The sequence below is a fragment of the Acanthochromis polyacanthus genome, chromosome 8 (genome assembly GCF_021347895.1).
Source record: "Acanthochromis polyacanthus isolate Apoly-LR-REF ecotype Palm Island chromosome 8, KAUST_Apoly_ChrSc, whole genome shotgun sequence".
In the NCBI taxonomy this organism is placed as follows: Eukaryota; Metazoa; Chordata; class Actinopteri; family Pomacentridae; genus Acanthochromis; species Acanthochromis polyacanthus.
In genome coordinates this window covers 35,590,345-35,618,177 of record NC_067120.1, presented here as the reverse complement: position 1 = coordinate 35,618,177, position 27,833 = coordinate 35,590,345, and the positions used below count along the sequence as shown (strand labels likewise).

The following is a 27,833-nucleotide window of genomic DNA, read 5'->3' as shown; positions in this document are numbered from 1 at the left end:
TGCAGCAGAAACATGGAACACATGAGCAGATTTTAGAAGGTAAGGAGCATTTTATTCTCTTTCATGGATGTTTTGTGCTTTTGATGATGCTGGAGTCGGTCCTGATGCTGGATTTGAGGAGTCTACGAATCAAATTTGTCTGTTTTTATGCAAGTAGAGGAATCTTAGGCTGTTTTTTCCATCAAATTATCTTTTTATTTTGCAAATTTGTGTGTTCTTCCTGTTAAACATTTGACTTGAATGGAACAGGGACACAGAAAAGTGCAAAGAAAGAACCCTAAAAGTGAGAAGCATCATCCCTCTGGCTTCTCCTTGGTGTTGCCTTTGGTTTGCACCACGTGGATCGATTTTTGTGAAGTTTTAAGGGTTCAAACTTTGGTTTACCATGATTAAAATGGAGTTGGCTTTGAACTCAAGGCAAGGCAAATTTATTTATATAGCACATTTCAACGACGAGGCGATTCAAAGTACTTTACAAAGACATTAAGACAGAAGATGGCAACAATTATTAAAAGAAAAACAAAAGAAAACATTTATAAAATCTTTTTTTTTAAAAAAAAAAGGTCAGAACGGTAAAAAGATCAAAAACAAAAGTCAGAAAACAAGGGCTGTTTAAAATAACTCATAAAATAAAAGTTAAAATAACTGTTAAAAGTAACTTAAAATAATTTAATCAAAGGCGGCTGAGAAAGCTAGAATCAATCCTGATGGTGGATCTGAGGAAGGTGAAGAGTCAGATTTCTATATCTTTATGTAGGTAGCGGTATCTTACACTGTTTTGTCCATCAAGGATCTTTTTAATTTTGCAAATTTATGTGTTGTTCCACTTAGACATTTGATTGAAATGGAGCAGAATAGTGCAAAGAAAAGAAGCCTAAAAGCGAGAAGCTTCGTCCCTCTGGCTTCTCCTTGCACCAAACTGACCATTTTTGGTGAAGTTTTAAGAGTTCAAACTTTGGTTTAACATCAGTATTTTTAGACTCAGTCCTGATGCCAGACTCAACCTTAGGAGAGCTTAAGAGTCAAATTTCTTTATTTTTATGCACAGAGAGGCGTTTTTTTTCATCAAATATCCTTTCATTTTACTAAACTGAGCCAGGTCACAGTGCCATGTCTTTGTTCTTCCTGGTAAACATGATTTAAATGGAACAGAGAAACCAAAGTAGAAAAAGAAGTCTGAAAGTAAAGAGTGTCATCCCTCTATCTTGTCCTTGGCGTTACCTTTGATTTACACCAAACCGACCATTTTTGGTGAAGTTTTAAGGGTTCAAACTTTGGCTTAACATGATTAAATGGGGTAAAGTAAAAATATGTCTGTATAGTCAGGAAAATATACAGTAATCAATGTAGAAGAATGCCTTCTGTGACTGTTAGAGTACACTAAAGGACAAAATACAATCATTTTTCCTGATTATCTTGACATGTTTTGATTTTAAGTGGCATTTTAAATGAAGAACTTGAACTTGTTATGAAGGTGGAGAAAATAATTCAGTCCTTTCAGTAAGTTAAAGTACTCTAAGTTAAAATCCTGGGTTTAAAATGTTAAGTATCTCAGTATTATCAGGAAAATCTTCTGTATTCTGTACTATGTTGTACTCTAACACTCACAGGAGGCCTTTTTCTGCCATGAATACACTATATTTTCCTGATTATCCTGACGTACTTTTACTTTTAGTGACATTTTGATTGTTAGACTTTAACTTGTAATAAAGTACTTTCACTTTAGTAAAGCGTGTAAATATTTCATCCACAATTATCTAAGTAAAAGTACTCGATTACTAGTAGAAGTCCTGCATTTAATCTGTAAAATATTATGTATTCAAAGCAGAAAAATGCCTCCAATGACTGTAATATGATTAATTATCTCATTAGATTATTCTAATTATTGCATTAATGTAAACATAGAATTGTGTTTCTTTTAAATCTGGGGTTTTTCTGCTGATCATTTCCTCCATCAATGGATTTTTTTCATCCAGAAAAATTCTAAAAGTAGTGAGAAATGACATCCAAACTGCTTAAAATTGATCTAAAAATCTATTTTAAGTCAATTCACACAGTAGTAAGCTGAGTAATCATTTCAGCTGCTCTTACAGAAACTGTTAGTATATAACTGTGTCATATTTTATTCATTTTTCATGTTTTTTGTGCAAAAATGTGAATTTTCTGGATAAACGCCATGCAGCAAAAGACAGAAAGTAGCTTAAATTTTTCAGTACTTGAGTTAATGTTCTTAGTTCCATTCCTCCGCTGAGAATAAGCAGCTAGTTCCGTTCAGTTTAGTTCTCTTTAGAAAAACATGACAGCAAAGCAGAACCTCCCAGACCTGGAATGCAGCCGACGCGTTCAGATGTTTGTCTGAAAGGTGAGGTGAAGTTATGTAAAACTTAAAACTCCCAAAAATCTTAAAAGTTCACGACTGACGAGGCGATGGAGCAGAAAGAAATGTGGATTTTGAATATTCTTCAGCAGTGTTTAACCTTTTTTTTTTTACATCTCTAAAGAGGACAACAGGTCTAATAAAACCCGTTTTTCAGGTTTCTGTCCGTTTGAGGATGGCAGCTGCTGACAGATTTTTCACCGATGATGATTCCTCTGACTCACTAAAGCTCGTTCACACACAATGAAGGCGCTGTCCTCGCCTTTAAATGTGTCTGTCTTGTCTCGTCCCCTTTGTTGTTTCAAGGACGAACTTGAAAAGTGAACCAGAAGATCCACCGAGGGAAGAAACTCGGCCTTTATCTGAGGCCGTGTTTGGGCCGTGGACCACTGTTTGGCCAACCACAGCCCTCTCCCCTCTTCTTCTCTGGTTTCTTGCAGACGTTGAAGCAGCTGCAGGTATCCGACAGTGGAGCTGAATTAACAATCAGACGCCTGCTAAGGCGCCCAAATGTAAACCTTGAACCTCAGAGCCGCCACACCTTTAACCCTCCTGTCGTCCTGCAGGTCAAACTGACCGTTTTACAGTTTGAAAATGCAGCAAAAAAGAAATGTTAAAAATGTTTCTTAAGAACATTCAGAAAAAAAATCAACCAAAATCCAGCGAATTTCTGAATTTTCAAACCCTCCTGTTGTCCTCATTTACGCCACCAAAAAATGTTTCCTTGTCTGAAAAAATCCAAACTTTCAGCAAAAATATTCCCCAGATTTCTGAAAATTTGCAAAACCTTTAGGAAGAAAATTAAGTTTCCCTTAAAAGTTTTATTTAGAAAAAAAATCCCCCAAATTTGGCACGAAAATTCTCGTAAATATTTTCAAAAAATGAGTAAAAATCTTCGAAAAAACATCCTAAAAATATCTGAAGTGATTACATATATATCAGCAAAACTTCTGATATTTTCTTTAAGAACATTCACTTCAACATCAACCAAAATCCAACAAGATTTGCTGGATTTTGGTAGATTTTTTTTGTGAATGTTCTGAAGAAACATTTTTTTTAAACATTTATTTTTTTCCACCAAAAAATGTTAAAAGATTTCCCAATAACGTAGAAAATGTGGACATCAGAAGTTTCACCGTGAAAATATATTTTTTTCCACATTTTCAAACTTTAAACGCGTCAATTATGACCCGCAGGACGACACGAAGTTTTACTGACGTATGTAATCACTTCAGATATTTTTAGGATTTTTTTTGGAAGATTTTAATTCATTTTTTGAAAATATTTACTTTTTTATTGCCATATTTGGGGATTTCTTTTTTTTTAAATAAAGGAAACTTTTAAGGATTTTTTAGAATTTTCTTCCTGAAGATTTTGCAAATTTTTATAAATTTGGGGAATTTTTTTTCAGCATGTTCTTAAAGAAAATAGAAGTTTTACTGATATACATGTAATCACTTTAGATATTTTTAGCATTTTTTTTGGAAGATTTTTTTTTTTTTTAATATTTGCAAGACTTTTCTTGCCAAAGTGGGGGATTTTTGTAAGGGAAACTTTCAAGAAATTATTGGAATTTTCTTCCTGAAGGTTTTGCAAGTTTTCAGAAATTTTGGGAAATTTTTTTTTGCTGAATTTCTGGATTTTTTTCAGGCAAGGAAGCAATATTTTTTGGTGCCCGTAAATGAGGACAACAGGAGGGTTAATACAATTTGTGTATCAGATGCTAACAGATGCTAATGCTGTTTATATAAAGATAGACTTCCTGGTATAAGCTGCTAAATGCTAATCAATTCTAACTGTTCACATAAATTGCAAATTTTATGACATGGATGCAGGCAAATACATGAAAATGATTTTTTTTTTTTAAATATTGTGTTTTGTGCTGCAGCTGCTGTTTCTGAGGACGTGAACCTGACCTGCAGCTGCTCGGTGTCTTCCTGAAACAAAAAGAGGCACCATCAGGCTGCAGGTCGAACAGGAAAATCAGGATCATTCAAAAGGATGAGGACAAGATGCAAAACAGGACAGGATCATCCTCACCACGCCTTCCTCCCTGGAGCTGCTGCAGGTTTCATCAGGGCGGATTTAGAGCCTTGAAGTCTGAAACAGCTGATCTCTGAAGAGCTGCAGGAAGTTCAGATGAAGCTGCAAGTTCAAACACAACCAGGTGATGGATCTGTTTTTATACTTCACGCTGCATTTAGAAATTAAAGTGAATAAATCTCTAAAGAAAGCAGTGAAAATCTGGCAGCAAAAACTGAAAAAGACATTAAAATAGCAGTAAATGTCTGTAAATTGATTAGATTTTGAACTCATTTAAATATAGGGAAACTGTAGTTTTGTAGCTACACATTGTGAAAGAACAAATTACTAAAATGGAAAAGTACAGATTTTTAATTTGGACTTTATGCCATTAATTTAATACTTTCTTTTTAGTAAGTCAATAAATAGATTTTTGCTAGACATTATCTGTAATTTAACAAAGCAGGGGAAATCTGAAAATAACAGTTCATTATTATTAAGTTTCTTTCAAATAACTAATTTTAATTTTTTTTTTTTGCTGATATAAATACAGAAAAAAAATCTGGATTACAGTCAGGTGATCTCGAATAAATAATATTAGGTAGTTACAATGTTTTTTCTCTTTTTATTTAAACTCAACATGTAAATTAAAGTATTTTTGTTTGATTTTGTTTTGATTTTATCTGTGATTTAACAAAGGAAAAATATTTATCACTTTCACATAATTCAAAAAACAGTAAATATAATTAAGACAATATTTTTGTTGATGTAGATGCACTGGAATTTTATGGTAACACTGAAAAAGAAAAAAATATTTTGTGGGATACTGATTTTTGTCCTGCTTTTATTTTTTAATTTTTTTATTGTCAACTTGTAAATTATTTTGTATGGTTTTGCTGTATATTATTTGTAATTTATATTTAAAAAAATAACTACATTAAAAAACATTTAAATGTAATTTTTTTTTTCACTTCTAACAGAATACTTTTACTTTGCTGTGTTTTCACTCTAAACATTAATTTAAGTAACCTTTTTCCACCACTTCAGTAAATGCAGGCTGCAAGATTAAAAAAAATCAGATTTACTGATTTTAGACAAACTATTTAAGGTGAAAACATTATTTTGAAAGGTTTAGTTGACGTAAAAATGTTGCATCACCTTTAAATTATGTGTAATTTAAACTCAAATTTACGATTTAGTTGATTTGACACTAAACTCAGGTTGAGGCTACTCGGTTAAAACTTATTTTCAAGTCCTCTATCCAACCTACAAAACTGACTTAAAGCTAACTTGAAAACTTGTCTTCATAATTACTGTAATTTAGTTCATAGCACTTTAAAAATTCCTTCAGAATAATGTGGAAATACTGGTTGGACCAACTAGTTTCAAATACTGTCATGCATAATTATTAAATCATTAAAAAAAAACACTGAATTGTGAGGAAAAGTTAATTCTCTCAACTCTGTGTGGTTTTTAAATTTGAGGTTAATTCATTTAAAGTTGTTTTTTGTCTAAATTTCTTAGTTGTGGAGGCTAATTATTATATTTTACAGTGTAATGCTTCTTCCACTACTGCAATTGATGTGTTTTAGCAAATAAATCCAGAGTATTCAGAGTATACTTTCACTGAGAGTAAATACTTATGTCTGATTTTATTAGACGGACTCTGACCCGCTGCCGGCTGCTGATTGGCTGGAGCCCGATTCTCTGGCTGCTGATTGGCTCTCCGGCTGCAGGAGGCGGAACTGGATCGTCCTGTTGCGCCAGAACGACTCGTCGGGGTCAGAGAAGACGTGGGAGGATCAGGAAACGTTCAGCGTCGGTCAGTGAGTGTCTGCAGCCTTTTTTTTCCCCTTCACAGGTGTGTTTCCAGGTGTCCACAGGATTCTTTACTCCGCTCAGGTAAAACTACAAATGAAAAATTAAAAAATAAACTGCAGCAGGATTTATTTTAGTCAGTTTACAGGAAAAAAATCCAACATTTTCTGCTTTTTATTTGACAGGAGACTGAATATTTTCACTTTTAGCTCCAGAAATCTGCAGATTTTATTTTATCAGAGGCTTTATCCTGGGTTTTTCTGCTGTCAAGTTTCTGCAAGAGCTGAAATAATAGTCAGATATTTATAATTTATTAATATTTTCTGAGCTGGTTTCAGGTTTTCACACGTATTTGCTGCTTGTCCGTGTCTTACATAACTATAAGCTGAATAGTTTTGTGTTTTAGTCTGTTAATGGGGCAAAAATATATATTTAAATTTGCAATTTTAGTATTTTAAGGAATTTTAAAGAAGCCTGTGAATGCATCTTCTCTCTGATTTTACTGCTTTATAGTCATTTCTGATTATTTTTCAGATTTTCTGTCATTTATGACAGTAAACTGAATATTTGTTGTGTTTTGAGACATTTAAACATTTAGCTTTCATTTTCTAATATTTTTTAAGCGACTATAAAGCAGCATTTCTTCACTTTTTTTTTTTAAACAAGACACTCAGTATTTTCACTTTTAGCTACAGAAAGCTGTAAATTTTATGTCATATTTAATTAAATGTTTTTCTGGTGTTCAGTTGCTGCAGAAGCTGAAATAATTAATCAAATGATGGTATTTTATTAATTTTTATTATTTTTCTGAACTGTTTTCAGCTTCTCATGTGTTTTTTTGTTTGTTTTCCGGCTTTTATCACATGACAGTAAATTTAACATTTTCCTGTTTTTGACTGTTGATGAAAAACTAAATTACTAAACTAACTAAACTTAAATATGTGATTTTTAAATTTTCCAGTGCTTTATAGGAGACTCTGAATACACCGTTTTCCTACTTTTATGGAAGCTGAAAAAAGTAGTTATTTAAAGTGTTATTATTGATTTTTAGAGTTGGTTTCAGCTTCTCACGCATTTTATTCCATGACAGTAAACTCATTTCTTTGTGTTTTATGTCATTAATCCGACAAAAAAGGCTGTTTAAATAGTAATTTAGTTTATTTTCCAGCGTTTTATCAGAGCCTCTGAACGCAGCCTGTTTCTGGTTTTACAGGAGCTTAAACTATTCAGATTAATTAATAGATGTATAATTGTTTTACATGGTATGAAGCTCATGTTGTTCCATAAACGGATGTAAAGAGTCAGTTACATATTTATTTAATAACCAGGAGTCGTTCTCCAACTGGTTCCAGCTTCATGTGTTTGCTGCTTTTCTAAACGTTCTCACATTTCTTAAATAACACTAAACTGAATATTTTTATGTATTAGATTGTTAATAAGACAAATGTAGACATTTTAACTCAAGCTTTTTCCTTTCCAATTTTTCATGCAAGGCTCTGAATGCAACGTTTCTCTGCTTCTATGGGAAATATTGAGTAAAATAATTTTATTTTATTAATCATTTAAGCGTTTTTCTGAACCGATTATAGCTTCTCGTCTGTGAGGATTTGCTGTTTTTATGCCTTTTATTTCATAAGCTGAAGATTTTTAGAGCTATTTTTCAATATTTCTGTATGTTTCAGTCACTATTTAAGTCAAAATCAAATAATTGATTAATTTTTTTAATTATTTTTTTGCTTCTATGACCATAAACTGCTGTTTTTGGATTTTGCTGCTCTGAAAAGCCAAACTAAAGATTTAAATATGTGATTGTAGGCTCTGCAAAACTGTGATTATTTAATCATTTGTGAGAGCTTATGGTTAGAGTGAGTCATTAGGAAGCTAATTGGCAGATTTTTGTTCAATTTCTATTGTTTATTGCTTTTACTTGCTTATGGCAGTTGAAATAAACAAACCAAAACTGAAAATGTAAAGAAAATCTTCTCTTTATTTTAGATCTAAAAAGAAAATATAAACAATTAATCAAGCAATTACTTAAGAGAAATGCCAACATATACGATTTTAAGCTTCTATGTTTTCTGTTTTTCTCTGTTTTAAGTGTTTTTTTAATTTAAGATTTGTGGATGTATTTGGACACATTGTCCCATATTCTCCAGACAGAATACTTAATGTGGATAGAAGTGACATTCTTCCTGTTTTTCTTTCTTCTAATTTGCTATTATTCATATGTTTTTTGAACAGGGAAAACCCAGAATGATAATCCGACGGGGCATCAACAGAGGTAAGTCTTTACCACTGCGACCACCTCCTACTCACTACAAAGAGATTAAAAAATGAACACAAAGAGACACAAACTATCAACAATTCGGCACAAAACAACCACAAAAAGACTCAAAACAACCACAAAGAGACTAAAAACAACCACAAAGTGACACAAACTATAAACAAAGAGGCACAAAACAACCACAATTAGACACAAAAGAATCACAGAGACACAAAACAACCACAAAGAGAGTAAAAACAACCACAAGGTGACACAAAACAACCACAAAGAGACTACAAACAACCACAGAGACACAAAACAAGAACAAAGAGACACAAAACAAGAACAAAGAGACACAAAACAAGAACAAAGAGACAAAACAACCACAGAGACTAAAAACAACCACAAAGAGACACTAAAAACAACCACAAAGAGACACAAAACAACCACAAAGAGACACAAAAGAACCACAAAGAGACTAAAACAACCACAAGGAGACTAAAAACAACCACAAGGAGACACAAAACAACCACAAAGAGACTACAACCACAAAGAGACACAAAACAACCACAATTAGACACAAAAGAACCACAATGAGACTATAACGAACCACAAAGAGACACAAAACAACCACAAAGAGACACAAAACAACTATAAATAAACCCAAACATCCACAAACAGACCCAAAATGACCACAGAGACACAAAACAACTATAAATAAACCCAAACATCCACAAACAGACCCAAAATGACCACAAAGAGACACAAAATGACCACAAAGAGACTGAAAAACCATAGACAAAACAACCACAAAATGACCACAAAGAGACACAAAGCAACTACAAGGAGACTAAAAACAACCATAAATAGACACAAAACAACCACAATTAGACACAAAAGAACCACAATGAGACTATAAAGAACCACAAAGAGACTAAAAACAACCACTAAGAGACACAAAACAACCACTAAGAGACACAAAACAACCACTAAGAGACACAAAACAACCACAAAGAGACACAAAACAACTATAAATAGACCCAAACATCTACAAACAGACACAAAATGACCACAAAGAGACACAAAATGACCACAAAGAGACTAAAAAACAACCAGACAAAACAACCACAAAATGACCACAAAGAGACACAAAGCAACTACAAGGAGACTAAAAACAACCATAAATAGACACAAAACAACCACAAAAAGACACAAAATGACCCCAAGGAGACACAAAACTCTGTTTTTTTTCTTTGTGGTCATTTTGTCTCTTTGTGATTGTTTTGCATCTCTTTGTACTTGTTTCCTGTCATTTTTGTGGTAGTTTTGTGTGTATATATGTGATTGTTTTGCTTCTGTTTGTGATTGTTCTTTACCTTTATCTTTGTTTGCATATATTTGTATTGGTTTTGTCACTGTCTGTGGTCATTTTGTCTGTTTGTGGTTCTGGTTTCAGTAGTAGCATTTGTTACTATAATAAATATCAACATTCCTCATCACTTTCTGTTATAACAACATGTTCCTGTTGTGTTATCAGACTAATCTATGCAGAAAAATAATCACACACGCGTGAAGCATGTTCTTTTATTCATAGACTAAGGAAGAAAATCAGATTATCAAAGGACGTTATGATTTCCCTTATCTCTGATGTACATTTTGTTGAGACGTTTTCCACAAACAGAACTTCTATAAGTTGAACCTGTTTGGTGGCTGAGTTTCCCCGATCGGCTTGTTTCAGGACGAGTCACGTCAGGATTTCTGCCCATCGATTTCTAAATTCGTCTGCATCATGTAGCAGTGGGAGGAAGACACTTCAAACCGGTCTGACTGGTGTCACTGGTGATGGTTACACATTTCTGACATAGTTGTGTGTCTTTGTGTCTCCTTCAGGGGTTGTGAAGAGTTTGATGGTGTTGGTGTCGGCAGTTATTTTGTTAATACTCCTCCTGCAGTTCTTCAACAACCCGTTCAAAAGTAAGTCCAAGAATCAAGCAATGTTGTTGTCTCTGAAGTAAATCTCCAAAATTGCACCATTTAGTTGCCAGGAACTGAATAACCAGAACATGCCCACAGATTTTCAACCAGTTCTTCAACTAATCTGTTACGGTTTACTGGTGAACCCGAGCAGAGAGCACACAGCGGAGGCAGGAACTGAACTCAAACAGGCTTTTAATGGTGCAGGAGGGGGTCGGTGGGGAGTGAGGAGGGGCGAGGGGGTGTCGGGGAGAACCAGGAAGGGGAGTGGGTCGGTACGGGGAAGGAGCGGCGGAGCCAGGGATCAGCGGCCGGTTGGTGCCCCGGGAGGACCGGAGCGCGTCAGCGGAGGGCAGACGGGAGGCTTGGGTTCCAGGAGGGAGGGGACGAGGCACAGGGGATTCCGGGACGTCAGGGCGGCTAGGTGGACTGGTCGTTCAGGTGGGGGGGCCGAGGAGGGTGTCCGGAGCAGGGCACGAGGGATCAGGCGGAGCAGGAGGGGGTCCGGTCAGCTGGGTCGACTGGAACAGGAGAAGACAGGCAGGGTTAGAGTCAGCAATAATACTGTTCGGAATTTTCAGAGGCGACATGGCGAACTGACTGCAAGAGCAGCGTTTACGATCTGGCAGGTGAGACCGGTCTTTATTGCAGAGGTTGTAATCAGCAGATGACTCACAGCTGCCCGGACTCTGTGGGGAAGCTGATTGCTGAGCGGAGAAATGTGCCAAAAATAAACTGTTTGTTTTCACCAGATTCTGTAAAAAACTAAAAATTCTGCACTTCTGTGGCCAACACATAACAGAAATTCAGGAATGTTTTGGCTGGAGACAATATGAAAACAAATTAAAATGGAAACATCTGTCGTTAAAAGAACCTCCATCGTTTTCCCCCAGTGTTGACAACAATTACAGTTTTTTTTTTTCCAGTTTTGCAAAAATAAAATTTACTTTTTCAGTGATTTCCGGCTTTATAACTGTGTCAGAAGGCATTCCTTTTGTTGTTGTGCTGTTTCCACTCAGGTGCAAGAAATTGACAAAAAAATGTGACAGAAGTTTTTTAAAAAAGCCTAAAACTGTTCAGGAGGTTAAATCCAGGATCCAGATGCAAATTTCAGTTACACGTTTTCTTTTTTTCTTTTAAAGCGCATAAAAGTCATGATAAAATCAAAATATCAGCACCAGGAAACTGTTGGACAAATAAAGTAATTCAGGTTGACGTAACTTCAGCTGTCGTCCATTGTTTACGGTGTTTTAAACACTAATGTGAGACCAGACATTCAGAACAACCATGGCATCTTAATTACAGTTGTGGCAACCAATATCCTAATAACGGCCAATAATGTCATGAAGTTATATGGGTTGGTTATTATGTTAATGGCCTAGCATTAAAAAAATCTTTAGAAAATGTAATAACTGCAGCTGATCATGTAGTAATACAGCAATAGGACTGTATTTCTTCTCCCATATATATATGTGTGTGTGTATATGTATATATGTATATATATATATATATATATATATATATATATAAAGAGAAGAAATACAGAGAGCCTGGAACTACACAGAAGATTACTGTTTAGTATTGTGAAGCTCTACAAGGCTGCTGGACCAACACTGGTTTAAGCTTACACATAAAACAGTAATTTGGTGAGGAAAGCTGTTGGATGAAAGCCTGGATTCTTCTCAGTACTGTAGCTTTTGGTGGTAAATGGCCAAAGCTACAAATAGTGGTTTAAAGACAACGAGATGAATGTTCAAGCTGAATTTGAAAAGGCTGTTTACTCGTGATCCCACTGTGAAGCACGGCGGTGGCAGCATCATGACATAAAGCATGGTGGTGACAGCATCATGATATGAAGCATGGTGGTGGCAGCATCATGACATAAAGCATGGTGGTGGCAGCATCATGACATAAAGCATGGTGGTGGCAGCATCATGATGTGAAGCACGGCGGTGGCAGCATCATGACATAAAGCATGGTGGTGACAGCATCATGATATGAAGCATGGTGGTGGCAGCATCATGACATAAAGCATGGTGGTGGCAGCATCATGACATAAAGCATGGTGGTGGCAGTATCATGATATGAAGCATGGTGGTGGCAGCATCATTGTGTCAAGCATGGAGGTGGCAGCATCATGGTGTGAAGCATGGTGGTGGCAGCATCATGATATGAAGCATGGTGGTGACAGCATCATGATGTGAAGCACGGCGGTGGCAGCATCATGACATAAAGCATGGTGGTGGCAGCATCATGATATGAAGCATGGTGGTGGCAGTATCATTGTGTCAAGCATGGAGGTGGCAGCATCATGGTGTGAAGCATGGTGGTGGCAGCATCATGATATGAAGCATGGTGGTGACAGCATCATGATGTGAAGCACGGCGGTGGCAGCATCATGATATGAAGCATGGTGGTGACAGCATCATGATGTGAAGCACGGCGGTGACAGCATCATGATGTGAAGCACGGCGGTGGCAGCATCATGACATAAAGCATGGTGGTGGCAGCATCATGATATGAAGCATGGTGGTGGCAGTATCATTGTGTCAAGCATGGAGGTGGCAGCATCATGGTGTGAAGCATGGTGGTGGCAGCATCATGATATGAAGCATGGAGGTGGCAGCATCATGGTGTGAAGCATGGTGGTGGCAGCATCATGATATGAAGCATGGTGGTGACAGCATCATGATGTGAAGCACGGCGGTGGCAGCATCATGACATAAAGCATGGTGGTGGCAGCATCATGATATGAAGCATGGTGGTGGCAGTATCATTGTGTCAAGCATGGAGGTGGCAGTATTATGGTGTGAAGCATGGTGGTGGTATCATTATACAATTTTATGTGAGAACTGAGTTGTTTTCCTTGTAAATGTGTGAAAAAAGTTTAAATGAAGCATTTTCTGAGAAAAGAATGCAGTAAATTCATTTTACAATGCACCATCCAACTGAGACACTGACATGAAATTATGAATTTACATATCTAAGGAAATAAATAGTCTACATAAAGATTTTGTACAACAAATAATTCTTAAATTGGCTCTTATAACATTATCCTTGATGAATGAATATGACGACTATGCCATCCACTATACCTGTTTTTTTTTCAATGAACAAACTGGAAAAAAATGTTTTATTTCCAAGAAATGCAGTCCTGTTTATGCATTATTACATTATCTGCTTTTGTTATTACATTTTGAAAGGAATTTTTAAAATAAATTGCTATTGCTAGGTCATAATAACCAACCTATAATGTAATAACTTATCACATATTGGCAAGCTATTACATTATTGACTTTATTACATTGAAAATGGCCACATATATTCCATTATTGGCATGCATACATTACTGGTTGCTACAACAGTGAAATGATGAGATAAGAAATTCCATTTTTCCAGTGACGACGCTGGACTTTGTTCAGTAAACAAGGTTATATTAGTGCCTGGGTGTGGAGCAGGATGTCAGGCTAAGGAATGTAGAATGAGGTGGGGTGATGTCAGGTGAAATATTTAAACCTGAACCTAACCACCAGGCAGAGAAACTTACAAAACAGGTGACGCTACAAAGCTGCTGTAGCTAGAAGCAACGTTAATGATGTAACCCCCCGAAACAAACGAAACACCAAACTAAAGACAGTTAAGTTAATGAAACAACATGAAAGTTTGAATGTTGGAGACACAGCTGAGGGTTCATCTGTAGAGAGAGAAACAGGACAAACTACTGTTTTATTATGATGTAGCTGTGATTTCTTTTAATTCCATGTACAGAAAACTGTTGTCAAATTGTTTAGAGCAAATAAAGAAGAAGAACATTGTGTACATTCATGATCTCCACAGAATTATTACAGAAATTAATACATATTAATCCTGCATACGAATTTAGTTTGACTTTTTCAGACAAGAATTTACTAATAAAAGAAGGTAGAAGGTAAAAAGAATGCATCAAAGTGTCCTATCCATCTGAGAATTTGTGGCTGGATTTGAAAAGACTGTTTTATCTTGATTCCACTTTGAAGCACGGTGGTGGCAGCATCATGATGTGAAGCATGGTGGTGGCAGCATCATGATGTGAAGCACAGTGGTGGCAGCATCATGACTGGCATTACTTTGTAGAAATCTGCTTTCACTTTCACCGTTTTTTTTTTATGCCAACAGGAAGTGGTTGCTGTGGATGTTTTATGTGAAACCTGATCTTCTGTAACCAACATGAACTAGGAAACTACAAACTTTAGTTTCACAGATTTCCATTTCTTGTTCTTCTGTCTTCGTTCTTCCAGCTGATTGGAATCTTGCTTTACTGGAAAGCTTCAGTCAGACCTCTGAGGTGGCCATCGACGTTCCACGTAAGTCATCAGTACACCTGTTTGGGATGACTGAGTGGGTCTAATCGGGTATTGATCAGGTATTGATGAGTGTTTCTTCCTTCCAGAGGGACCCTGTACTATAAAAAGAGACTGTCCTGATGACCACTACAGCTTCTTCATCCAAAGCGGAGCCGCCAATGTGGTTGGTCCAAAGATCTGCATCCAGAACAAACTGTAAGAGAGACAGACCTGTGTGTGTCTGTGTTGTCGTTTCGTGTCTCTTTGTAGTTGTTTTGTGTCTCTTTGTGGTTGTTTTGTGTCTCGTTGTTGAATTGTGTTTGTGGTTGTTTTGTGTCTTATTGTAGTTTTTGTCTCTTTGTGGTTGTTTTGTGTCTCTTTGTAGTTGTTTTGTGTCTCTTTGTGGTTGTTTTGTGTCTCTGTGGTCGTTTTGTGTGTCGTTGTAGTTGTATTGTGTCTTTTTAGTCTTTTTTGCATTCCATTTTATTAATTTTGGGTGTCAGCTGGTTTTGTGTCTCTCTCTGGTCATTTTGTGTGTCTGTGGTCACTTACAGAATATTCATTTTGTCTCAGGGTTCTAGGATCAGTATTGAACAACGTTGCACCTGGAATAAACCTTGTTACAATGAATGGTGAGTCTTGAAATCACCAACGTATTTCACACAATGATAGATAATAAAATGCAGTCCTTGTCCATTTTTCAAAAATTTAATTGTAGTCACTTTGTGCCTGTTTGTTTTGGTTTTATTTATTTTAATGATAAATTTGAGTCACTTTGTTATTGTCTTTTTCTGGTCCATTTCTGTCTCTTGGTGTTTGTTTTGTCTTTATGTACTTTTTTGTTTCTCTCGGTGTCCATTTTATTTTTCTTTGCGATGGTTTTGTGTCTTATTGTTGTCATTTTCCATCACATTTTTGTTCTTTTCTCTCTGTGCGATCATTTTCAGTATTGTTGTGGTAATTTTGTGGGTTTTTTGTGTGTTTCTTTAATCTTTTTGTGGTTTTGAGTCTCTGTGGTCATATTGTGTTTATTTTGGTAGTTTTGAGTCTTTTTCAGAGTTGCTCATGGTGAGAGGCGCTGGGTGGGTGTGGGGATATTCACGAGCCCCCAGCTGAGCGCCACTTTGTTGGAGTTCTCCCCGGAGAAGGAGAGGGTCGCCTCTCTGTGACTTCGTGTTGCAGAGGGGAAAACTCTGACTGCTGTTTGTGCTTATGCGCTGAACAGCAGCTCAGAGTATTCGGTCTTCTTGGAGTCTCTGGGTTGGGTACCGCCTGGAGACTCCATAGTCCAACGCTCACGTGGGCAACGATGAACAAACTTGGAGGGGTGAGATTGAGAGGAATGGTCTGCCTGATCTGAACCTAAGTGGTGCTTTGTTATTGCACTTCTGTGCTTGTCATAGGCTGGCCATAACAAACACCATGTTTGAGCATAAGGTTGCTCATTAATATACTTTGTACCACAGCACTTTAGGCCAAAGGTCGATGATCGACTTCACAGACGTATCATCAGACCTGCGGCCGTATGTTTTGGACAGTCGGGTGAAGAGAGGTGCAGAACTGTCAACTGATCACCACCTGGTGGTGAGTTGGATCTGATGGCGGGGAAGACTGCCGGACAGACCTGGTAAACCTAAGCTTGTAGTGAGGGTGAACTGGGAACGTGTGGTGGAGGCCCCTGTCCGTGGGGTTTTCAAATCCCACCTCCAGAAGAGTTTCTCCTGCATCAGGTTGAGGACAAAGTCTGAGTGATCCATGTTCAAAGCCTCCATTGCAGAGGCGGCTGTTAGGAGCTGTGGTCTGAAGGTCTCTGGTGCCTGTCGTGACGCAACCCAAAAACCTGCAGGTGGACACCAGAGTAGGCAGGGCTTTGCTCAGGCTGTGTACAGCTAGGGGGGAGAACCGTTGACTCCTACTGAGGATATTGTCGGTCGGTGGACAGAGCACTTTGAGGAAATCCTGAACCTGGTAAACGCGTCCATAGAGAGAGGGTGATAAGTTCAGACATCCAGCAAGAGCTCGGTGTAGAGCCACTGGTCATTTGTGTCGAAAGGAGCCAGTTGAGGTGGTTTGGACATCTGATTCGGATGCCGCCAGGGAGACTTCTTTTGGAGGTTTTCTGAACATGTCCACCTGTGAGGAGACCAAGGGACAGACCCAGAACTCGCCTGGAGGGATTATTTATCTTGTCTAGTCTGCCAGACACCTCAGGATCCCCCAGGAAGAGCTGGAAAGTGTTGCTAGGGGGAGGGATGTCTGGAATAACCTGCTGCTTCTGCTGCTTCCATGACTCAACCCAGGACAAGTGGAAGAAGATGGATGGATGAATGGATGAAGTTTTAAGTTTCTCTGTAGTCATTTTCTGTGTCTGTTGTGGTTTTGTCTTTTTGTGGTTGGTTTGTGTCTCTGTGTTTCTTTATGGTGGTTTTGTGTCTTTATGGTAATTGAGTGTGTTTTTTGTGGTAGTTTTGAGTCTCTTTGTGGTCATTTTGTGATTCTTTGTGGTGTTTTTGTGTTTTTGTTGTCATTTTCTGTCTCTTTTATATTGTTGTCTGTCTCTCTGTTGTGGTTTTGTCTTTTTGTGGTTGATGTGTGTCTCTTTGTGCTCATTTTGTGCTTCTGTGTCTTCTTGTGGTAATGTTGCATGTCTTTGTTGTTGTTTTCTGTCTGTGTGGTGGCTTTGTGCATCGTCATGGTTGTTTTGGGTTTCTTTGTGGTATTTTAGTCATTTTTGGTCATTCGAAGTCTCTTTGTGGTTCTTGTGTCACAGTAACATGCTGTCACACCTGTTTGTTTGTTTGTTGTTGTTTTTTTCTGCTGCAGGTAGAAGTGGAGCCGTCATAAAGACCGGGACCTTCAACATGTATTCTGGAGGTGAGTAACACACATCTGATCAGGTGATCTCAGTTTGACATTCAGGTATCAGAAGGTTTGTGTTTGTGTTGCAGAGGTGGAGCCGCTCATCGACTTCCTGAAGGAGATCGACAAAGATTCTGTGGTTCTGGTCGCATCCTACGACGACCCGTCTACAAAGTAAATGTCTCTCACAGTTATTATCGAGTTTATCCACTAACATCATGCTTGCTTTGGTTTGAGAACACTTTAGCTGATCAGTTCAGCTAATTAAAAAATGTGAACAGAAGCATTTTTTGCTGAACTATAAAGAACCAAGTGTGGTGTTATGATTCTACTGGAGAATCAGAGACATGCTTTCACTGCAGAGTTATTTTGGACAGTTTTTCAAGACTTGTCTAAAATAATTTGCAATGACCGAAAACGGTCAAAGTGACAAAAGTACGACCAAATTTCCAAAAGAAGACTGGAAAGACGACTTGAAACCTCTATAAAACTGTCCAACTTGACGAATGAAATCCAAAAGGACTCAAAAACTGAACAAACTGACCTGAAAGTTTCTTAAGGTCAGAAAAATGAGTCCAAAATACTCAAGAACTGGTCCAGAGTTTGTTTATACTTTTGACAAACTGGATCACGATAGCCAAATTTTGGTCACTTTGGACATTTTTTGACTCGTTGAGTTCATACTCTGGTTATTTTTGATGAGCGGAGGTGTGTTGAAGGACTTTTTTACCCGTTTCAGGTTAAATGATGAAGCCAGGAAACTGTTTGTTGAACTGGGAAGTTCTTCGATCGAGACGCTGAAATTCAGAGATAACTGGGTGTTTGTTGGTGTGAAAGGAGAGTCTATGAAGAGCAAACACGAGAAGGTAAAACAGTTTCACTTAAATCCTCTGAACTCCAGTTTTACTCGCTGTGATTTCAGTCTGCAGGAATTTTTCTGACCTAAACTTCAAATACGATTATATTTAACCAGCAAACTGCATGCTTTTCCTCATCAGTTACGTTTTCTTTTGCATTATTTAATGGTTTTCAAATTGATTACACTTGAAAATTACATTTTTCCAATTAGTATTTCCCTATTTGAATTTTTTGTTTTGTTTTGAATGAGTGTTTGCTACTTTTTCACGTGTTTTTGTCATTTTTCAAACATTTTTACTCATTTTTGACTTTCTGTCTTTTGCTGGATAAACTTAAAGTCAAGTTTTTGTGACTTTGGACAGTTTCAAACTGGTTGGGACAGTTTTTGAGCCTTTTTGGGAAATTTTTGATCAATGTTATGGAGTCTTTTTTTATCATTTTGGATATTTTCGGACCGATTGTAGGTAATTTTGGACACATTTTTGTGTGATGTTGGACAATTTCTGAGTAATTTCTGAAAAGTTTTAAGTCACCTTAAGTGAAGTCTTTGTTCATTTTTGACAGCTTTCGAGTCTTTTTGGAGTAATTCTGGACTGTTCTTGAGTCACTGTGGTCATTTTTGTAATGCTGGACTAATATGAGCCCATTTAGGCAATTTGTTTTGTAATTTTGGACATTTTTTTTTAGTAGTATTAGAAATTTTCATTAAATCTTTACTCAAATTTGACAGATTTTTGGTGTTTTTGGACAATTTTTGAATAATTTTGGTCACATTGGACAAAGTCGGAGCCAGTTTTGTCTGTTTTTTTGTCATTATTGACAAATCTGATTCAAAATTTAAGGTTTTTTGACACTTTTTGATATTTTGAACATTTTTGTCATGTACGACAGTTTTTGGAGTAAATTTGGATGAGTTTAGAGTCATTTTTAAAACTATAAAGACCGTCCAAGCAGCTGTCATGTCTTTGTGGACATTTTTGTGTCATTTTGGGCAACTTTTTGTCCGTTTAAACAATCTTTTTAGTTTTTTGAAAAGATGTTTTTATTACTTTGGCCAAGTTTTATGTCATTGTGGACATATTTTTGAATGTTTGTGTACAATTTTCTTTTAAATTTGGGCAATTTTTGAGTAATTTTTTGTAAATTTTGGACAGTTTTCATTAATATACTGTTTTATAACCTGCCGACCGAGCAAAATATTCTGTGCTTCATTAAATTCCTTATTAATCTCCTTGTGTGTGTCGGTTTCAGGTCAGAAAGAACGACCGCGAGATCAATAAGTACGACGGCTGGCCCGAGCTGATCGACATGGACGGATGCATCCCCAAACACCTGGACTGAGCTGGAAGAAGAAGAAGAAGAAACTTGGACTGAGCTCATATCTGTACCTTCAGGAATCAGAACGGACCTTTTGTTCTGCAGCCTGCTGAGTAAACGGGTCTCTGTTTGCTGGGCTGCAGCTTCGTTATTTAAACCCCGCGGATGTTTTCGCTGCTTCTCCGTCGTGTGGTGGAAGCTGGGCTCTGTTACAGTCGGCTGCTGTGGCCAAAAGGGGGAAAACGCCTTTAATTCAACCTCCACAGTTCATCTCCACCTCATCATTTACAACCAGCAGCTTCTCCGTCGTCTTTAAGGACTCAAACTAAAAAACAAAAAGCCTCCAAACTTTTAGTGTGTTTCATTAAAAAAAAAAACAAGTCAAATGTTTACGGGTTCCGTCCATCTTCGGTGCCTTCGTAGGTTTTGTGGAGGATACAGAAACTCATTTTTATTCCTGTTTTTTTCTCTCCCTTTTTTTTCTTTTGTTGTTTTGTTAAATAACATTTGGTGTAAAATGTTTAAACTGGAGAATAAAACTACCCTGAGATGAACCCATCTGTCCACATCTGTAGATTCACCAGCGATGTCTTTATTTCAGTTTGCAGCACCTGAAAGAAAATATGAAAAAGAAAGTGGACAAACCATCGTTAAAGGAGAATTCATAATAATTCAACCTGCAGTGTTAAGTTTTAGGTCATTTTGGGCCTTTTTTGATTCTTTTTGCTGAACTTTGAAGTCGGTTTGGACAGTTATTGGTTTATTTTTCCCACATTGGACACATCTGGAGTCTTCTTGGACAAGAGTTTTGGTAATTTTTTTTAAACATTTAATTTCCTTTTGCACAATTTTTGTGTCATTTTCGACAATTTCCAGTTCATTTGGAGTCACTGTGGACAAGTGTTCAATAATTTTGGTCAAGCTTTTGTTATTTTTGACACATTTTGTCAATACAGGCATTTTTGGAGAATTATATGGACAATGTCTGAGTCCTTTCTGGACAATTTTTCTCATTTTGAATAATATAGCTTCCTAAGATCCGAGCTTTGGTTGGACTTACATTTTAGATTTATTCTAGTTATTTGGGATAAGGAGTAACCTATAAATATAATAATCTGATAATATCTAATATCTTATCCTTATTTTCAAAAATGCGCTTTTTTGATTAAGAACAACTGACCTTAGGGGGGTTATTGGACATACTTTTGAGGGGGTTTTTTTCTTGGATTTTTTTTGTTTATCATTTGGACATTTTTTTATTCATAAGTTTTTGTTTTTGTCAGTTTGGACAAGTTCTGATCCTTTTTTTTTTTTTTTTTTTTAAAAACAACTTTCAAGTCAATTTGATCATTTTTTTGTGGAAATTCTTTGGACATTTTCCTGTCATTCTGTTTGGACAGGTTGTTGTTACTTCTGACAAATTTTAAAATATTTTGAGCATTTTTTTTTTAGATTTTTGTGCCTGTGGATATGTTTATTTGTTGTTTTGTTCAGTTTTTGAGTTAATTTGGACAATGTTTGAGTTTTTTTCAACCATTTCTGAGCGTTTCAAACAAGTCTTCTGTAATTTTAAACCAGTTTTTGCTACTTGTCGGTCTGTAATGACCTGCGGCTGTCCTCAGGTCGATCCATCGTCACACTCAGCTGCTGATTTCACAGAAAATTAAACGCATGAAGAAATCATTGATCAAGTCAGGCAGCAGGTATCCTGGATGTAGATCCTTATTGCCGTTGTTTCCTTTCAGACTGTAGGCTGAACAAACAGGATTTCATGCCTCGTAAGGTTTTAAACACATCCTACAGAGAACGGTTCTTTGTTCATTCTCTGGCGCAGTAAATATGACTCAGAGGGTTCTAAGGGAGCAGCAGAAACACTTCACCCTTTATTTATTACACGGTCTGCGGTTTACAGCACAATGAAAACACAAACTAAACAGATTATTCTTTAAAAGTCAAACATTATTTAAGAACAAGATAAAAAATTTAACCAACAGACATCACAACAAAACTCCTCCAGCTGATTACTGACATTAAGACAATTTTCTATTGTATTACAAGTTTTCTGAAATGTAATGTTTAAATATGCAAATAAGGAAGGTATTATCTCATTGAATATGCACAAATTTGCAGCAATATCCAGAACAGAAATCTGAACCAGCTTCAAACTTCTTCAGGAGACATCAATGCAAATTAGTTCATATTTATTGAGATAGTAGCTCATATGTCTGGTTAAATCAAAACAATCTGTAACATAAAATGATTATATTAATGTAAGTAATCACCTTCTAAAGCTTTAATAAGCCTTATGTTAGATAAAATAGTGGCTTTTTAATAAAAATAGAGGGGAAACTATCTAAAAGACCAAGTTTGTTTCTGTGCTGTTGATTCATTTTTACATACACAGTTTCTTATCTGCGTATTTAAACTTAAAGCCTTTAGAAAACTTGCAATAGAAAAACTAATTATCTTAATGTGACTGAAGTAATCAACTTGAGAAATATGTGCATGTTGGTGTAACAATACACTGGACCGCTGTGTTTGTTATTGAAAATTTTGTATGTGGTTAAAAAAAAACCCTGTTGGACACATTTTACGTCTTGTTTGGAAGTAATAATAAACTTTTTTTTAAAAATCTTACAATTTTTTAAAAATAAAATTCGTGCATGAATGCGTTAATGAAGCTCTTATTCATTTTTACACCTTAATATTCATTTTTTCTCTTTTTCTATACAGCAAATCAACTCTTTTTACGTAGACGCAGAACAGAAATGACACAGAGTTTCCCATAGATGTAGACATAGATGGCTCGTGAGCGCTGTCAGTCTATGGGGGGCGACGTCACCACATGGCGGCCATCTTGGGACAGGGCTGCTCGATCACTCATAACATTAAAGTCAATGGAGCATGGATTTTAAAATCACTGTAGATTGCTCAATTTTCAACCGATTTTAGAACAGAGATGTACTTCTTTTACTGCTTACTTAAGAATAATCAAAACCACTGAATTAATATAAAAATTATATTAAGTAGATGGGTAATAAAGAAATAGCTATACACACAGATATACTGTCAATCTTTAATATTTACAATATTCAAATAGACAAAATAAATAAATGATGATGAATAAATAAGAAAAAGTAATGCGAAAATGAAAAAACAAATAATGACAATTGAACAAAAAATAAATAATGAATAAAGAAAAATAAAACAGGGTTCCCACTCTTTTCAATAAATCATTTTCCAGGATTTTTGCAGTGTCCCATAACCAACTGAAGTTACAACAATGGAGTGGGCAATTTTTAAGTTAATCTAGCCTTCTTAAAAAAAAAAAACAAGATTAAAGGTTGATGACCAATATCTCTAACTAGCTGCACAGTATCATGTTAAGCTTTTGAATTTATTGATTTCTAAATCTCGGGCACGAAAATTGTCTGCTAGCTGTCTTTTTAATCAAAGGTTATTTAGTGTCTTACTATTCTTAATTATGGTTTATACTTGTATTGTAATCTTTATTCTGCATTTTTATCTTTCAGCTCCTCCAGAAGAGCAGTCATGTTCTTCTTGGCCCTCCTTTCCCATTGATCTTCTCACGCTGCAGCATTGAGCTTGGTCTTTAGAGCCTTGGGGCAAGAAGGCACTGCATACCGGTGATCAGTGGCCTTCCTCTTCCGGCTCTTTCGCCTGTCTCCAGTGGCTGCGTGCTGCGATGGAAAAATATGTGAACATAATAATAATGAAATTAATAACAGTAACATTTTTAATTTTAACCATTCATGTTCATCTGTCAATGCTGAGTCCAAAAACTATTTTACATTCTCAAAATCTACAAAAGAGAACACAAATGGGTGTGCTTTAATATACTGATGTTTAATAGGCTGGTCTATAAGTCATACATATGTTTTGTGTCTCTCTTGATTGTAAAGGTTCCCTAGCCCTTGGTGTAGTTTGTACATGCTTATTCATCAAAGTGTATGAGTGGAATAGAGCAAGTGACATAACCAGTGCTTCTCAATCCTTTTACACAGAACACCACCTCAAAAAGTACTGGGCTCTTCTAGCAACACCATCATAACCCTTCCTGGGTACCACTGAGATACAGTTTACTGACAAGCCATATGATGCTTTTATTTGTTCGTTACTGGCACAAGGCAAAAAAGAAGAAATGTTGAGGTTCAGCTGTCTTTGCAGAATTTATTAAAATATCGCCAATGCTTCCAGTAAAACATTTGTATTGCTTTGTCCTGTATCATACTTACTGTATGTTGAAACATGGATAAGATGCTGCAGAGCATCCTCTAATGGCCCAGGATTATTGTTGACTGTGTGGTCAGACAATGCTGAGAGATCTCCAACAGCTTCTGAGAAACGTCCCTGTGCATGAGCTCTCTGTTCCTCAGATGCAAAAGGATCTCTGCCGAATGAGGACTGTCTGGTCAATGATGAGCCTGTCTCCGCATCATAAAGATCAGCTGCATCTAAAGCACAGGGTAGGAGATCCCCACCTACCCTGACTGGACAGCCACCTGATGCCAAAGCATTAGGAATCCCTCTGCCTACAATATGATAGAAATTTGAACACATAACAACATTACTGGCACAAGGCAAAAACTGAAGATCCAAAGCTTAAAAAAAAAAAATAGGAGGCAGGTAAATTTCAAAATGGGATAGCCTTCCTCAGACTAAGTTATAGACCAAAACAAGTGTTTTCTTTGTACAGTGTGAGCAACAACAACGAATTATACTTCGTGCACGGACCGGAAACTCCAGCTGCTCTCCCACCTGTGGGACAGATTGTAAGCTCATTTTGGGATACATGTAGTCTGGTTTCTGTTGTGAAATCTGTGCTTATATGCAAGATATAGGTGTAAAACTTTGCGCATATGCATGTCACACATTCCAGAGGAAGCGTTTTAACAGTTGTGAGGATACTCGGACTGTTTGAAGCAGTTTGGCCTCTGCAAAATGTGTGTAAATATTGTGTAAGGACAAAGAGCTGCACAGTGCACGGAAATCTAGGTCTTCAGTCGACTATATAATGCCTCCTGCAGGCTAATGGTGCACACAATGGCCTTTAATAGCCTATTTAGAAAGTCAGCTTGTCAAAGGTTAGGCTGTTGAATAGGCAGCTGTGGATAATGGAAGTGAAAGTACACAGAGGAAAGAAAAATTAGCCTTTGATGTTAAGCATATTAATATGAAATATGCTGTAAATCACTTTAAGTTTGTTCAACTTGACACACAAATTTTCCCGCTGACTTAAAAGTGTGAGTTAAGTGAGCCTATGTTGTTTATGTTGGTTAAAACAGTAAAAGTAGCAGAGTTAGCTGAACTTAAAAACACAAATTTAATAAACTTAAGATATTCAGTTGAGTTGACATGTAAATGACATGGACAGTAGTTGCAAACTTGCTTTAAATGTGACATTTTTTTTTTTTTAGTTTAAAGAGTTCTTTTATAGAGTAAGAAGACAACAGAAGGCCTTCTCTAACGTGGCAACTATTGAGTAAATGTGTGGTTTTAAGGACTGAATTCAATACAAACCTTTGTCATGGTTAGAATTTAAATGCCATTATCATGGAAAGTAACAAGCATGAGTTGATTTAACGTGTTAGAAACACAGAAAATTTCCATAATGCTGCTTTTCTTCAAACTCCTATCAAGAACAGTCTCTGGTTAGTTTTAACTCTCAATAACTGTGCTCATATTAGCTTATCATAAATTTAATGAGTTTTGTGAAATTTCTGGAGGGAGTTCATTCAACTTCATGTTTCATTGTGTTTTTAATTGTCTGAATATAAAAACTTGACATAATAAACTGAATTAAGCACTCAAAAACTTAAAAATGAATTAAATAAAGTGAGGCAACAGTCTTAGAATTATACATCTGTAAATTAGCATGATGCAAAGGTACAAATGTTAATTTCTATTGAGAGGTGACATGTATATATATGTGTACATATATAGAGAGAGATTTTTATTGCTTTTATGCTGCTTTATAACAGTGTGCAATTTAACTGGGAAAATCTGTTAAACAACAACAACAACAAAAAATACTAAACCAACAACCTGTTCAACAAATACACTTAAAAGAATAAATTGTATTTTGTATTTAAATTTTTAGATTTAGTTTATATTTTTTATGTTAACAGTTTTTTGAAAATTGCTATATTTCACTGTTTTTACATATTTTTTCTCACACCACTCATTGCCATTTAACAGTGTTTAATAGTCTTTCTTTCTTTCTTTCTTTCTTTCTTTAACAGTGTAAAATTGAGCACTCGATGTAAAATCTGTAATATAACAGTTAATTTCTTTTCATAGATATGGAATGTTAGTGTTTTAAGATTTTTTCTAGTAATTTTCATGTACAATATTTAATTTAAAAACTACAAAAAATAGGAAAATCTGCAAAACAAAGCCCAAAACAACAACAAAAAAGCAAATTCTTTGTGAAAAGTTTTGTATAATTTAACAAAACAGGAACAATCCGCAAAATAACAGTGAAGTTTTTTTGCCCCAAAACACTATTCTATTGTATTTTTCCTGACCTTCTTGGCATATATATATATATATATATATATATATATATATATATATATATATATATATATATATATATATATACATATATATAAGGATTTTTATTGTTTTTCATGTTGTTGTTTGCAGTGCAGACTCTAGTTTAAACACATCAGGTCCGGCGTGTCGCTCGTCTCTTCTGCGGGGGGATTTCAAGTTACACATTCACCAGCCGGGATTTTTCAGTGCGGCAATGACACTTTGACATGACCAGCATACTATTTGCTTCCCCAGCTAAATATCTGCTGCTGATCACCTGCCCTCCTATTGGGTATTAATGATGATGTCCCACCTTGTGGTTAAGCATAAAAATAACACGCTGGCCCCACATTTCACATTAGCTGCAAAAAAAAAATTAGCACTGTGGCTGGTAATTAGCCACCACAGCTAGCTAGTTTTATTGATCCTGCCGGGTGTCTTCCGATGTCAATAGCGTGGGACACTGCTGGCATATTAGTTACGACTTATGTTAATTATGTAGGATATTGTTGTGCTTTTCCATTTCTTCTCCTTAAACTACGCCGTCTCATACGCATCATTCGAAACGCCATGCTTTTACTTTGAAGGCTCTGGACTTCCTTTTTTCAATTTTCATTGTGCAACTTGGATAAGGGGAAAGCGGTCGCTGTGTTGTGCAGAATTGCTTTTCACTCCATACGTCAATGAAATAGGAAATAACCCCGAAAACGAGTGTTTTCTTTGTACAGTGTGAGCAACAACAACGAATTATACTACATGCACGGACCTCAAAGCCATGCTGTTCCTGTGTAACAGAACTTGTATTGTACATAACAAGTAACCTAGTTTGAGTCATAATATTGTCAGATCTTACTTGTGAAAGGTGATCCCATGGGCTCTTATTTGGAGGCTACGCTCATTAGAGCAGCCGTATGCCGCACAAAAATCTGGCATTTTCACGCTAGGTTCTAAGAATAAAAATGTTAAGATGTTTTTAACAAACTAAACACAAATGATGTGCAACTTAAGTTATGTTGAAACGACAGAGTACTTAAAATTTCTAAATCAACTTTGTTATAAGACTAAGGTCTCAATCAAAGTCTCTTAACAAGCAAATAAATACAAGCACAACCACAAAGAATGTAATTTCGCCTAAAGATTAGGTTCTCAAAAAACGTTTGTCTCAGGAAAACCTAATAATTGAAAATCAGATTGTGTTCTCAGCCTTGAGTAGCCAGGCAGAAAAGACACACAACTATGCCGCCTTTTTCAAAACGAAAAGCTGCGATTTCAACATTTGGCCTGAATCATAGCCACGTTAATAAGGTTTGTAATAAACTAACCCGTTTGTAAATCAATCAAGAATTGCGCGAGTTATGAGTGTTAAAGTGAGGAAATCATCCACTTTACCATTGACTACAGTACAGCGCACCAGTCAGTCCCCTGATGGCCGTTTCCATCCGGACTCTTTTCTGAACGGACCCAA

The 27,833-nt window shown here is 36.4% G+C and overlaps 1 protein-coding gene and 1 long non-coding RNA gene across 3 annotated transcripts; one reads left to right on the top strand and one right to left on the bottom strand.

Annotated features, from left to right (window-relative positions):
- Positions 1 to 83: 83 nt before the first annotated feature.
- Positions 84 to 20,364, top strand: zgc:101783 (uncharacterized protein LOC447883 homolog). 2 transcript variants are annotated; one of them, XM_022210130.2, is made up of 12 exons: positions 84 to 2,835; positions 4,266 to 4,544; positions 6,059 to 6,221; positions 8,459 to 8,498; positions 10,371 to 10,454; positions 14,732 to 14,797; positions 14,884 to 14,992; positions 15,350 to 15,408; positions 17,600 to 17,650; positions 17,725 to 17,809; positions 18,375 to 18,501; positions 19,745 to 20,364. In XM_022210130.2, the coding sequence occupies exons 4-12, from the start codon at positions 8,471 to 8,473 to the stop codon at positions 19,832 to 19,834; spliced, it is 699 nt and encodes a 232-aa protein (XP_022065822.1). In that variant the 5' UTR covers positions 84 to 2,835; positions 4,266 to 4,544; positions 6,059 to 6,221; positions 8,459 to 8,470; the 3' UTR covers positions 19,835 to 20,364. The 2 variants fall into 2 exon arrangements, with proteins under 2 accessions (XP_022065822.1, XP_022065823.1); XM_022210131.2 differs by having other exon boundaries at positions 6,059 to 6,225.
- Positions 20,365 to 22,874: 2,510 nt separating this feature from the next.
- On the bottom strand, positions 22,875 to 27,822 carry LOC110962224 (uncharacterized). Its single transcript, XR_002596417.2, has 3 exons — positions 27,758 to 27,822; positions 24,067 to 24,363; positions 22,875 to 23,511 (listed from the first exon to the last, which is right to left on the bottom strand). It is a non-coding gene; the product is annotated as an uncharacterized LOC110962224 (long non-coding RNA).
- Between the last annotated feature and the right edge of the window lie 11 nt (positions 27,823 to 27,833).

What these genes read in the sequence shown, in the direction of transcription:
- zgc:101783 (XM_022210130.2), top strand. Translation starts at nt 8,471, where the DNA reads ATGATAATCCGACGGGGCATCAACAGAG. An exon ending in CTTCAACAACCCGTTCAAAA is followed by an intron (nt 10,455 to 14,731) that starts GTAAGTCCAAGA and finishes TCGTTCTTCCAG; the next exon opens with CTGATTGGAATCTTGCTTTA. An exon ending in TGAAGAGCAAACACGAGAAG is followed by an intron (nt 18,502 to 19,744) that starts GTAAAACAGTTT and finishes TGTCGGTTTCAG; the next exon opens with GTCAGAAAGAACGACCGCGA.